This window comes from Sus scrofa, chromosome 8 (genome assembly GCF_000003025.6).
Source record: "Sus scrofa isolate TJ Tabasco breed Duroc chromosome 8, Sscrofa11.1, whole genome shotgun sequence".
Taxonomy (NCBI): Eukaryota; Metazoa; Chordata; class Mammalia; order Artiodactyla; family Suidae; genus Sus; species Sus scrofa.
The window spans coordinates 65754688-65769132 of NC_010450.4; the positions used below are offsets into that span (position 1 = coordinate 65754688).

The 14445-nt window shown below is 39.5% G+C and overlaps 1 protein-coding gene across 3 annotated transcripts in view; it reads right to left on the reverse strand.

Moving 5' to 3' along the window:
- The window catches only part of LOC100513296 (transmembrane protease serine 11F), an 87857-nt gene that overhangs the window by 17915 nt on the left and 55497 nt on the right, over positions 1-14445 (reverse strand). For all 3 annotated transcript variants that reach the window (XM_021101393.1, XM_021101394.1, XM_021101395.1), the window contains 2 exons: positions 3065-3132; positions 977-1140 (listed from right to left, as the gene is read on the reverse strand). In XM_021101393.1, the coding sequence (XP_020957052.1) occupies positions 977-1140; positions 3065-3132 (232 nt within the window). The remainder of the gene's footprint in view (positions 1-976; positions 1141-3064; positions 3133-14445) is intronic.

Here is a 14445-nt window from a genome sequence, read left to right on the forward strand (position 1 = left end):
TAAATTCATGGCTGCTGGGAGAGGAAAAGACTCTAGGTCTAAAGGGAAAACCTTACTTTTTGGTATTAAATCAGAAGTAACTGAATTGGGTTGTGATGATCATTGTACAACTATAAATGTAATAAAATTCATTGAGTAATTAAAAAAATCAGAAATAACTTCTGTGGACATACTTAAACAGAAGCAATGGACAGAGTTGGAATACCTGATAAATACCTATGAGACATGTGCTAGAATTTAGGGGGAGCTGTTAGAAAATAAAAAGACACAATCCCCAACCTTGGTACTTACAATCTTATTTGAAACACATTAGTCTGCTTTTTTCTAATTATGGGTTGGCATAGAAAAACAGGCCTCAGTTTGTATTCCAACTAGCTGTGAGGTAGTTTTAGTTTTGTAATCTTTTGGACTTCATTTTCTTCCACACTGAGGGGAAAATAAACCTTCCTGAGTTTGTGTTATGAGAAATCAATGAGGAGATGACTAATCGCTTTAAACTGGAATAAGGTAGAGAACCTTTTTAAAGTTCATGTCCATGGTTCTTGCAGCAGGGATCAGCCTTCATAAAGATGTCTCTTTTTTTTCAATACTATAGACACTAACCCCCAGAACTGACCTCTGGGAGTCAGAATACCTGAACTTTAGCTCCGTCCCCAAGGCTTGCTCTTCCCATGTCTGACATCTTCCTTGAGTTTCAGCTTCTTGAAAATGGTGAAAATAATACCTATCCTTTCATGCTTTTTTCTAAGATCCAAATGATAATTGGGGGGGGGCGGATTTTAAACACATAGGGGTGTCTAAGTCAAATAGGAAAAAAAAAATCAACTTGCCTCGCAGTGAATTTTATTTTAGTTTTATTCCATCTTGATATATGTTCATTAAGGGTGAATTCTTGAAATGAGAGAATACATTGACCTAAATTTTTATGAAAAATACAGAGTATTGGGAGAGAAGGGAACCATAAAGATGGACTTACATGTAAGTGTAAATGATGGTTTGTTTATAGTCAGAGGCAACTGTTTCGTCTTCATAGTTTGATATAAAATCCTTTCAATTTTTTTCCTGATTCGCTCAGTGTTGTCAGTAGATGGGTATCGAAACACGAGCACCATAAGAATGTTCACACCGTTTTTTTCTGGACTGAAGAGCAAAAAAACAGATAAATAGAGAAAAAGAAAGAAACATAATGAATGGCATATATGTATATTGGATTTCTAAATTATCTCTAGGAATACCAGCTAAGATACGCAACTGGAAAAACATTGTTCTCTCTCCTTGGTTATAGTCTAGAGGAGGTTGTGGGAGGAAAAGATGCTTATGAAATCATGCTCAACATGCACTTAAATGATTTATTTTTTAAGGCATCCTGAGCCAAAGTTGTAACCAAGGCCTTTATTTTTCAGTGGTAGCATGGCAGAAGCAGTGCTTCGTGGTCACCAACCCAGTTACCTTTGCTTGCTGAGCAAGAGCTAGATTTCATTTCCTAGCCTTCCTTACAGTTTACGGAAACTCTGTAGTGAATCCTAGACAGTGGAGTGTGAGAAGAAACAATGTTCTCTAATCACAGACCTGGTCCTTGAAAGCCCCTGTACCATCCCCTGGGCTTGCTCTTTGCCGTATTTAACAGCCAGGTCTGGAAGCATCGGTGGGAAATTCCATTCCGCAATCCCAGTCAACACCTACATCCCCTCTGCCACTTCTGACTGTTTGGATTGTACCATCGAAATGAAATAAATATTGTGTCAGGCCGTTGGTATTCTGGGGTTTGGTAGTCAGCTACCACATATTTGATGCATGGATTATTAACAGTTACAGAAGGAAATCATTTGATAAGTTCAAGTATATAAATTTACACTATAATGAATAGGTCTAGAAAGTCTTCTAGTTTCCTTTTGAGAATAAATTTAATTTGAAATGTATAAAGAAAGAAGGAAGGAAGGGGGGAAAAGGGAGAGTGGTGGGAGGAGAAATGAAGGAAAGGAGGAAGGAAGGAAGAAAAGTAGGGGGGAGAGAGGGAAAGAAAAGGCATAGGCTCCTTAATCATATGTGTATTTACCATTTTGTATGTACACACACACACACATACACACATATATACACACACAATTATATAAATTATATATATAATACATATATATTATTATTTTTTGTCTCTTTAGGGCCTCACCCATGGCATATAGAAGTTCTCAGTCTAGGAGGTGAATCAGAGCTACAGCTGCAAGCCTACACCACAGCCACAGCAACACCATATCTGAGCCGTGTCTGCAACTTACACCACAGCTCATGGCAATGCTGGATCCTTAAACCACTGAGCGAGGCAAGGGATTGAACCCATGTCCTCATGGATACTAGTTGGGTTCATTAGCACTGAGCCACAATGGGAACTCCTATATGTATGTATGTATGTATGTATCTATATATCTTGATGGTAGTATAAGATGGTTATAACTGTATATTGATTGAGAGCCACAAAAATTTTTTTAAACGCTTTCATCAAAATAGGTAGAAAAGAAGATATATTATTCCGATAAATGCCAAGCCTTTGGGACATTCTATAAAAAGCATATTCAGGATGGATTCTAAACATTTATTTTCATCTCTGACAAGTATGTTCAATTTAAGTATATTACCTTTTATCAAACCATTAAAAAATGAAAAGACATTAGAAATAATAAAAATGCAATGATCTTGAAAACCTTATTGCAGAGAAAATCATAGTCTGGTTGTTGGTAAGCTTAAAGTTAGGGCAATCAGAAAGTACTGGCATAAATTCTACTGACACCCTGACACCCAGGGTTGCCCCTCTCTTCCTCTTTTTTTCTTGTTTCTTTTGCAGAGTATCCTTTTAAAAAGAACTTCTAATGGATGACATTTTCTCTTGTCATGGAGTACTCTATATCTTTCTCCCATGACTGGGAAATAGGTAGGCAGCATAAGTGGGGCAGCTCAGGCCTTGTGGAATCTTGGTGTTCCTGTAATGATTTGCTTAGGGCTGCTGAGCAATTGTGTTGATCAAATGCTTCTTCCTGGCACTGGTTTGAAGTTGCTAACTAAGGTTACATACCTCAATTTGATGACATGAGATTTGATAAACCGACCCTCTCCAGAAGAATTTCGAAATATCCTAGACATCTGAATAGAAAAAAATAAAAATTTAAAGTAACTATTAGTCTTAAGAAAAGTGTTCTTGTCCTATCAGGAAACTTGAGGCAAGATAAGGATTTTGGTTTATTCCCAGAGTTGTGAACTGATTATTTACTGTGGTAAGACTAAACCAGGTTCTGATCCTTGTAAAGCTGGAAAACCTCATCAAAATTGTTTGAGGAGTTCCCGTTGTGGCACAGTGGTTAACGAATCCGACTAGGAACCATGAGGTTGCGGGTTCAGTCCCTGCCCTTGCTCAGTGGGTTAATGATCCGGCGTTGCTGTGAGCTGTGTGTAGGTTGCAGACGCGGCTCGGATCCTGCGTTGCTGTGGCTTTGGCGTAGGCCGGTGGCTACAGCTCCGATTGGACCCCTAGCCTGGGAACTTCCATATGCCGCGGGAGTGGCCCCAGAAATAGCAAAAAAAGACAAAAAAAAAAAAAAAGAGTTTGATTTTGCTAAACCTCTGTAAAATGAGACAACAGCATTATCTACCTCATAGAGTTGTTTTAAGGCTTAAATGAAATAATATCTATCAGATATTTCATACCTTGCCTGGCATATTAAAGACTGTTGATAATGTTCATTTTGACTATTGTCAAATGAGGTAAAGTATCTGCTATTTTTTAAGGAAGCATTCCTCGATTTTAAGAAAACTCACCCTACGTTTGTCTTATTCTTGAATATGGCATTTAGTCCACTATTGGTATCAGTTGGTTGATTTCTTAAATGACTATCCCATGGCAAGAGCATTTGACATAATATGTAGCAGCATCTGTGCTCTGACTTGACCCCTGCGCTTGTTGGTCATCTCTCTGGTTTCACCACACTGCTTACTGTCAGCCTTTGACTCCTCAGGTTTTCCAGTCTGAACCATTGAAGGATTTTGGATGTTCAGTGAACTGATTTCCTTAAGGGATCTGATTCCCAAAAGACAGCTGAGGTACTGCCTTAAAGAAACAAACAACAACAACAGCACTGGCCTGAGAGTTACAAGCAGAAATGGAAGGCCCTCATAAATTTAATTAAGTCCACTTTCTGGGTAAACCTTGACCCCCAATCCCTACCTCCTCTGAGAAGAGGGCATACTGCCTCCCTCCTCATGAGATCCTGCCCTCTCCCTGACTCCTCTAAATTAGTAACAGGGCTCAGTAGATTTTACCTCCTGAATACTGAACCTGCATTTCTTCTTCAACCCCACTGCTGTGGCCTAAAATCATCTCCATCGAATTTCATGCTTGGGCCTTTGCAGTGGTCCCTTCACTGGCATGTTTATGTGGTTCTGCCCTCTTGCCTCCCCTCACCTTATCCACCTCAGTGCAGCAGCCAGGATGATGCCTCTGATGAACAAATCTGAGGACATAGACTCCTGCCTGAGACTCAATGTTTCGTTCATTGAGAGCTCCACAACCTCATCCTTTATTTGCCTTCCCCCACCCTTATCTTCAAGGCCTGTTCTCTTCTCCACTGAATTACCTGCTCTTTCCTCATCCCTCTGGACTGGTTCACACGTCTACAACTTTGCACGTTCATTTCCCTCTTCCTACGCTATACTTTGTTTCTCAGGCAGATTTCTTCAGTGACAGTTCTGTTATTCTCCAGCGACAGCTACGCTATCTTTGACTTGCCTTGCTCAAACAAAGTTGAACACTTCTTTATTTGGGCCACCCCAGCATCTCATATTTGATTCTATTATAGCAGTGATCACACTGGTTTAGTTGTTTTTCCCACCCTGGACTGTGAGCTGGGTGACAGCAGGGAGTGTCTGATTCATGTTCATAACTTCAGTGTTTAGCACATTACCTGGTCAACAGTAAACACTCAATGCTCATTTGATTGAATAAATACATGATGGAATAGATGAGTAAATGAATTAAGAATCAACAGTATGGTAAAGGAAAGAAGATAATAACACATTGTTATTGTTTTATCTGTAAATCATGTTGCCAAGGGAAAGTAAAAATCCATAGGCATCTAAAGCAAGGTGGAACTGGGAGATCCTAGTGGTAACATACCCCCCTTCCCATGGATGGTCGTCCCAGTGGTTTGGATCAGTTCTGAGTTATGTCACATATGATTTCTCTAAGTTTCTCTTAGCTCATCTTATTTCTGCTTCTCAAGGAACAAGATTTTAAGATTTCCAGTGCTATATAAATGTCCTCTGAAATTCTGAACTGCGTATACGTTGGCACTTTGGGAAAGGACCAGGATTCTGTCATATCAGAGTATAAGTACCAAGAGTGTATTCAGACTGCAGCGTGATATTAAGAAGGTGGTGGTCCTCCAAGGAGTCAACCTCTGTTTAAAAAATGGGTAGATTCTGGTGCAGTACAGGTTGGTATAGCTGCTCATAACAGCTTACTTGTGTTAAGTCCATACTACATGGTAGGCATTGGACCAGTTCCTTTGTCAACTTCATACCACCTTAAGAGGAAAGTATTTTCTTTATTCCCATCAGGCCATTTTATAGATGAACAAACTGAGACTCAAGACACCTTAGTAAACTTGTCTATGGTGGCATAGGAAGTGGTGGTTTTGGCATGTGAAACCGGCTCTTTGGCTCTAGATCTTGTGTTCTTGAGTACGTTAAGTGACATTGACAACCCCGAGTTCCTTATATGCCGGATGGCAGATGTTCAGGTTGGTGGAGTAGAGAGGTATTGGGGCAGGAAACCCTTAAAGAAGGCCTTCAGACGTCTTTTATTTCCTAACTTGAAACCTCTAAAAGATGACCTCTTGGGAGCATGCTTTTTTCTGCTTCTAGTTTAACAGGGCTAAGGAAACTACTTGTCTTCAGATACCTAATTATTGTTGTGACCAATTTCTAGAGAAGTTTAATTCATGTTTGTATTATGGTGAGTAATACAACTGTGAGTTTGGTAATGTTATATTTAGTCCAGATTACAAAAATTAACTGTACCCTTCTCCTTTATGGTCCTAACCTAAGAATAGACTATTTTTACTAGACATTCCATTTAAAACAAGACAGTGACTGAGTCTATGGTAAAATTAAAAATAAAATGTTCACTTTAAAATCAGATACCAAGTGTATTCCTTGATTTGAACTCCAGCATCAAAAACCAAAATAACATGTTTGAAACAATACATGTGTTTCTGACTAATAGTACACCCAGTTACTGTCTTTGGCAAGCTTGAGCTTGTGCCTTTCCTATTGCTGGGAACTGCATGCAGATTAAGTCCTCCTGGAAGATCAGTAGTTACTGGATGGGAACTAGGAAATCCCTTTCAGGGCCCACCCATGAGAGTAAGTCAGACAAGTTCTGCAGATTTCCTGTTCCTGTCAGGGGACTATGTACCAGCAGAGGACAAATACAGGAAACATACCAACAAAAAATTCAGATTACTTTTCTCTTTCTTCTCCAAGAAATCTTCCTGCTAGCTTAAAGGGATTTGTACTTCCTCTAAACCCTTAAAATGCTCCTTGAGTCATCTGTTTGACAATTGTATTCTTCAATGTGGCATCTCTCATTACCATACTATCTTGTTGTTTAAATTTGTTTTTACCTTATTGATATGCATAACCTTGCATATATACACCATATTATAGACTCCAATTAAGAAAAGGACTGTGCTGTATAGACCTTGGCTTTCTTCACAGCCTTGCACACAGGAGGTACGCAATAGTATTTTCATAACTGGAGGGATTCTCCAGCTGTGGTTAATCTTAAACAATGATACAAAGGAAAAAATGCTGGCTCTTGCATTCCTTCAAGACTCTTTACACTGACACCTTCTCTTTTTCTCATTTATCTATTCATTCAACATAATTGACTAGGAGTATTCTATGTTTCAGGCATTATGACAAGACTGGATGAAGAGTATGAACAAAAAGTTACAGTCCCTGAGCTCATAGAATAGATATATACACTGTAATAAATGAAATACTAAATACAAAAGGTAATAGTAAGGTAATATAGGATAATGGTCAGGGGCCTATAGTTATCCCCATGGAGGTAGTGTGATATGTGAAGGATCAGAAGAAGTAAGCAATGAAAGATTAGGGTCATCAGGAAATTTCAGGTAGAAGAAAGAGAATGTATAGGTAATGGCAAAGAGGGCCATCATGGACAGAGACCAGTGAGCAAGGAGGAGAGTATAGACGTTGGAGGAATAGTCAGAGCCTCTAGATACTTGATGGTTCCAGCATGCCTCCTCCCAGTGTGACAACCAAAAAATGTCTCCAGGGAGTTCCTGCTGTGGTACAGTGGATTAAGAATCCAATTGTAGGAGTTCCCACTGTGGCACATTGGGATTGGTGGCATTTCTAGAGCACTGGGATGCAGATTTGATCCCCAGCCCAGTACAGTGGGTTAAGGATCCAGCATTGCTGCAGCTGCTGCATAAGTTGAAACTGCCACTGGGATCTGATCCCTGGTCTAGGAACTCTATATGTCAGGGGGTAGCCAAAAAAAAAAAAAAAAAAAAATCTCCAGGAATTGCCAAATATCTTTTGGGAAATAATATTGCCCCAATTGAGAACACTGGACATGGATCAAGAGAACTGGACATGGATCAAGAGAACTGGCCATGGATCAAGAGAACTCAGCCAAGAAGGGAGTCCATCTGCTTCAAAAACTTGAGGAGAGATTCAGCATTTGGAAACACAAATACAAAAAAGAAGAGGAGGAGAAAAGACACTACAAAAGCTAGTTGCACTTCTATACACGAGTAAACACCAGTTAAAAAGACATACTTTGAAAAGATACCAGTTAACAATGACCAAAAAACAAACAACAAACAAAAAACACCCAAAAGAAACCCCCACTTATACGCAAAGCCAAATAACAACAAAACAAGCACCTAGGATTTAATCCGACTAAAAATAAACTGGACCTTTAAAGAAAAACATTTTAAAGCTTTATCAAAATACAGTAAATAAGTCTAAATAAATGGTGCTACATCTCTAGATTTGAAACAAGTTAAGTCAAAATCCCATTGTGAAGGGGTGTGAGTGTGTGTGTGTATGTGTGTGTGTGTGTGTGTGTGTTACTTGTTATGGAAAAGTAAAAGGATGAAAATACCCATGATATACCTGAAAAAGATGATAAATCCAGGTGTATAGGTTTAATGATGGTCACTCAAAAGTTAGATCTAACTCTGAGAACATGTAAATGTGCCCTTATTTAGTAAAGGTTATGTACAGGTATAATTAAGGATTTCAGGATGTGACCGTTGTAGAGGCATCATCCAGGAACACCCTGAATCCAATAAGTGCCCTTGTAACAATAGAGAAACACAGAAGAGAAGGTGAGGTGAAGATGGAGACAGAGATGAGATTTATGTAGTCAAGTATCAAGGAATGCCTGAAGCCACCAGAAGTGGGAAGAGGCAAAGAGGGATTCTTGCCTAGAGCCTTTCAAGGCTGTTGACTTATCTTCCTCTTTTTATTTTTTTTTTTTGTCTTTTTGCCTTTTCTTGAGCTGCTCCTGCGACATATGGAGGTTCCCAGGCTAGGGGTCTAATTGGAGATGTAGCTGCTGGCCTATGCCAGAGCCACAGCAACGCAGGATCCGAGCCATGTCTGTGACCTACACCACAGCTCACGGCAATGCTGGATCCTCAACCCACTAAGCAAGGCCAGGGATCGAACCCGCAACCTCATGGTTCCTAGTCAGATTCGTTAACCACAATGGGAACTCCATGTTGGCTTCTTGATTTTAGATTTTGGTCTCCATAACTGTGAGGGAATAAATTTCTGTTGTTTTAATGGGCTGGCTTTTGGCAATTTGTTACAGCAGCCCAAGGAAACTAATACAACATGTATCAACACTTACTGTCAAACTGTGGAAGTTAAAACAATATGATAGTTGCACAATGAAAAACAAGCTGATCAATGGACAGATTAGAGAGCCCAGCAACATCCCATACCATACGTGGAAACCTGAACTGTGGCAGAGATAGCATGACAGATCAGAAAGGAAAGAACTGACTATTCAATCAGTGGTGCTACAACATTGCTTATTCATAGAGTAGAAAAAATGAAATTAAATTCCTAAATCAAACACACTGCCATAGCTAGTAGTTGTGCAAATGTTTCCAAACCCTTTGCAAAATCATTGTTGGGCTCCCACAGCAAGTATGCGTGCACAGCTTCAGCAAACTTAGGCCAGCAGCTTCCTGACTATAGTTCCTGGAGGGCAGTTTAATGCTAAAGTTAAGTCTGAGCATAGCCTGTGACCCAGCAAACTCTGTGCTTGGTTTATGACCTAGAGAGGCTCTTGCACATGCAATAAGAGACATATAGGGATATGCATTTCCTGCATTGTTCATAACTATAAAAAGTGAAAACAGCCAAAATGTTTGCAGGCATAAATTGAATTAATTAACAATGGTATATTCTTTCTAGGTCATTCGACACAGAAGTTAAAATAAATGAGGTTATAGCTACATGCATAAAAATTTTTAAATTTTGAAAACAATGTTTAGTGAAATAGTCACAGAAGGATGTAATATGATTTCATTTACATAAAGAACAAAAGAGTCAAACGGTACAACCTGCTATTTGGGGATAGATACATTGGTGATAAAACTACAGAATAATTAAAACCAAATTCAAAATAGTCATTTTTACCTCTGAGGAAGAGAGAGGAAAGAAAGTTAGAGTTTTATGAGGTACTGGTAAAGTTCCATTTCTGAAATTGGGTGGTAATGTCTTGAGTATTCATTTTATAATTGTTCTCTGAAAGGTTTTATATACTTTTAAAGGTATAATGATATCTCAACAAAAATTAATGAAAGACAAAATACAAAATACCAACAAATTATTATGAAATACTAGAAAACTAAAGAGCACAAAATTTCTAGAGAAAGATCAGATCACCTAAAGAAATACAATTTCTTGGATGATCAGGATTATGGAATAGAAGGACATGGAGCTCAGTGCCAAAAATACATAAAAAATATCTCTGTATGTGAAACATTTCTCACAGAATACCTGTTGAATGCTGGCAGAAGTTCTTACACAACTAAAGCTGCAAGAAAGATTACCAGGTAACTCAGTAGAATGAAAGGGGGAAAAATGCAATAGGGATGGGACCTGTGCCCTTGGGAAGGAGCTGTGAAGGAGGAAAGTTTCCCTCACCTTGGGAACCTCTTCTGTCAGCTGGGAGGTCAGCTGTGACAGAGAGGGAACTTTAGAGTTTCAGAGGAGAGGAGAGTGCATCAGCCACCTTGCAGCAGGCAGGACAGGGAGAAACCAGCACGCGTGGTCTTTGCCATCTTGCTGTACTTTCCAGCCCAAGATACACGCCTGCTGGGGTGGACAGCAGCTGGGTGCTGAAATTCAGGCTTCAGCAGACAGACCAGGGGAGAAGACTTGGTTTGGCTACACAGAGACAGCCCGGAGAGCTGAGAGTGTGGTCCAAGCTGCAACTAGGAGTGTGTGCAGAACAGAGCCTGGGTCTGCCATCAGAACCCCATTGTCAACATGTGTGAAAGGGGAGGGGCATGGCCCTGCCATAGCATCCTTGTTCTCAGCATGCTCACAGAGGGCATGGCTCTACCACTACAAGCTCTGGGAGAGAGCAGGTGCCCATGGGTTGCCCACACAGGAGGCAGTGCTAAAATTTGAGCTGATTCCTGGGGCTCCCACAACAAGTATGGGTGCACAACTTCAGCAAACTTATGCTGGCAGTTTCCTGACTGTGGTGCAGGGGGACCCTCAGTCTGATTACTGGCATTCCCATAGCGGGGCCAGGTCTGGTGCCAGTAGCAGCAGGCTTTGTGGATGCACATATGAGGAAGCAAGGCTGGAATCTGAGCCAAATACCGGCATTTCCACAGTGGAAGTGGGGCCAAGGGTGGTAAATTTTGTGGTTGTGCACACCTGGTGGTAGTCAGCATCAGAGAGCTCACATCTGGTGGGTACCTCCTTAAGAGGAATACCCACCAACTCCCTTCCCAGCAGAATCCCTCCAGTATCACCTACCTCACGCTTCAAATTAGATCAGGGGCTTGTACTCCAACAACTGGGGAGCACACTCTATTCCTACAGGGATATGACAACCACAGAGCAAAGAGGAAGCCAAGCCCAACATCCAGTGCTGGTTCTGATCACAACAACACCATCTCACCACCTATCAAGGAGATAATGACCAGCACACAATGAGGAAAGACTCAGCAGGCATCCATACTAAAACCAGACTTTGCACCAAAAATACTGGATTCACACAGGATGCACAGGAATGCTCCCACGTAAAAACAGCCCTAAAGACTGTGGTAGATGACTGTTTCTCCTAAATTCATAGTTGGAGAAATACAAGTAAAAATGAAAAAGCAGAGGAACCATTCCCAATTAAAAGAACAAGAGAAATCTTCTGAAAGAACAATAAATGAAAGACTTCTCCAGTCACCAAGTTCAAGTTCAAAAAGGAGGTAATAAAAATGCTGAAGGAATTAAGAAAGACTATTGATAGAAATACAGATCATAGAAAGTATAAAGAGGATCCAATGAAAATTAGACAACTCAATTGCTGAGATGAAAACAGCTAAAGGCAATAAAGAGCAAATTAAATAATGCAGAAGAATGAATAAGTGATCTGGAAGGCAGAATAATGGAAACCACCCAGTGAGAATAGCAGGCAGCAAGACAAGTGAAAAAACGAAAGCAACATACAAGACCTAAGGGATAATAGAAAGCATGCCAAGCTATGCAAAATAGGGATCTCAGAAGGGAGAAGAAAAAGAAAAGGGGATTGAAAATGTATTTGAAGAAATTATGACTATAAACTTCCCAAACCTAAAGAAGGAAACAGATATCCAGGTACAGGAATCACAGAAGGTCCCAAAAAGATGAACCCCAGTAGACCTACACAAAGACATAACATAATTAAAACGGCAAAGTTAAAGAGAGGACTCTAAAGGCAGTAAGAGGGAAACTAAGACTAGTTATAAGGGAACCCCTGTGAGGCTGTCAGCTGATTTCTCTACATAAACTTTGCAGGCCAGAAGGGAGTGACAAGATATATTCAAATTTCTAAAAGGGAAACCTGCAACCTCAGATGCTCTATGCAGCAAGATTATCATTTAGAAAAGAAGGATTGATAAAGAATTTCTCACACAAGCAAAAACTGAAAGAATAGAGCAATATTAAACCTATCCTTAAAGAAATATTGAAAGATCTTACCAATTGAAAAAAAAAAACAACAATAGGAGTTCACGTTGTGGCTCAGTGATTTTATGAATCTGACTAGGAACAATGAGGTTGCAGGTTCAATCCTTGGCCTTGCTCAATGGGTTAAGGATCTGGCATTGCCGTGAGCTGTGGTGTAGGCTGCAGACGTGGCTCAGATCCTGTGTTGCTGTGGCTGTGGCGTAGGCCGGTGGCTACAGCTCCGATTCGACCCCTAGGCTGGGAACTTCCATATGCCATGTAAAGCAGCCCTAGAAAAGGCACAAAGACTAAATAAATAAATAAATTAATAATATTTAATAAAACCAAGAGCTGGCTTTTGTAAAAGATAAAATTGGCAGACCTCTGGCCAGGCTCATGAAGAAGAAAAGAAAAGTAAACAAAATAAGAAATGAAAGAGGAGAAATGTCACAGAAATACAAAAAAAAATCATAGACAAATACTATGAACAATTATATGCCAACAAATTGAACAACCTAAAAGACATGGATAAATTTCTAGAAGCATACAGCCCAACAAAACTGAATCCTAAGAAGTAGATAATTTTGCCATTAGAAATTATTCTGTGAAGCCACCATCACCCAGATATCAAAACCAAAGACACTGCCAAAAATGAAAATTATAGGCCAATATAATATTTTTCATGAATATAGATGAAAAAATACTCAACAAAATATTAGCAAACCAAATCCAACAACACATTAAAAAAAAGAGTCATATACCATGACCAAATTAGATTCATTCCAAAGTCACAAGGTTGGGCCAACACACACAAATCTATCAATATAATATACCACATCAACAAAAGAAAAGATAAAAACCACATGGTCATCACATAGATGCAGAAAAAATGACAAAATTCGACATACATTCACAATAAAAACTCTCACCAAAGCGGGTTATAGAAGGAACATCTCTCAATATAATAAAGGCCGTTCATGACAAACCCACAGTCAACATAATAATGGAGAAAAGCTGAAGGCCTTCCCATTAAAATCTGGGACAAGACAAGGATGCCCACTCTCACCACTTCTATGCATCATAGTATTGAAAGTCCTAGCCACAGCAGTCAGACAAGGGAAAGAAATAAAAGGTACCCAAGTTAGAAGGGGAAGAGGTAATATTGTTATTATATGCAGATGATGTGAAATTCTATATAGAAATCCCTAAAGATTCCACACAAAAGTACTAGAACTTATAAATCAATTCAGCAAGGTATCAGGATACAAGATTAACATGTAGAAGTCAATTGCATTTCTTTACACTAACAATGAAATATAAGAAAGAGAAAGTAAAAAAAAAAAATTAAAATTGCATCCAAAAAAACCACCCCTCCCAAAACCTAGGAGTAAACCAGACTGGGGAGGACTTACACACTAAAAGCCATAAAACATTGATGAAGGAAATTGAAGATGATACAAAGAAATGGAAAAAAATCGATAATGTTTTTTTATTGTTATTTCCCCAACACACTTTTTTTTTTCCTCCACTGTACAGCATGGGGACCCAGTTACACATACATGTATACATAATTTCTTCTCCCATTGTCATGCTCCGTTGTATCTAGACATTGTTCTCAGTGGTACACAGGAGGATCTATTGTTAATCCATTCCAAGAGCAATAGTTTGCAACCCTTAACCCCAAGCTCCCAATCCCTCCCACTCCCTCCCTTTCCCCCCAGGCAACCACAAGTCTATTCTCCAAGTCCATGGCTTTCTTTTCTTTGAAAAGGCTCATTTGTGCTGTATATTAGATACCAGATATGAGCAATATCATATGGTATGTGTCTTTCTCTTTCTGACTTACTTCATTCAGTATGAGAGTCTCTAGTTCCATCCATGTTGCTGCAAATGGCATTGTGTTGTTCTTTTTTATGGCTGAGTAGTATTCCATTGTGTATATATACCACCTCTTCCTAAACCAGTTGTCTGTCATATGGTAGTTCTAGGTATAGATTTCTAGGGTACCTCCATACTGTTCTCCATAGTGGCTATATCAGCTTATATTCCCACCAACAGTGCAGGAGGGTTCCCTTTTCTCCATATCTCCTCCAGCACTTGTTATTTGTGGACTTATTAATTAATGATGGCCATTCTTACTGGCAGGAGGTGGTATCTCATGGTAGTTTTGATTTGCATTTCTCTAATAAT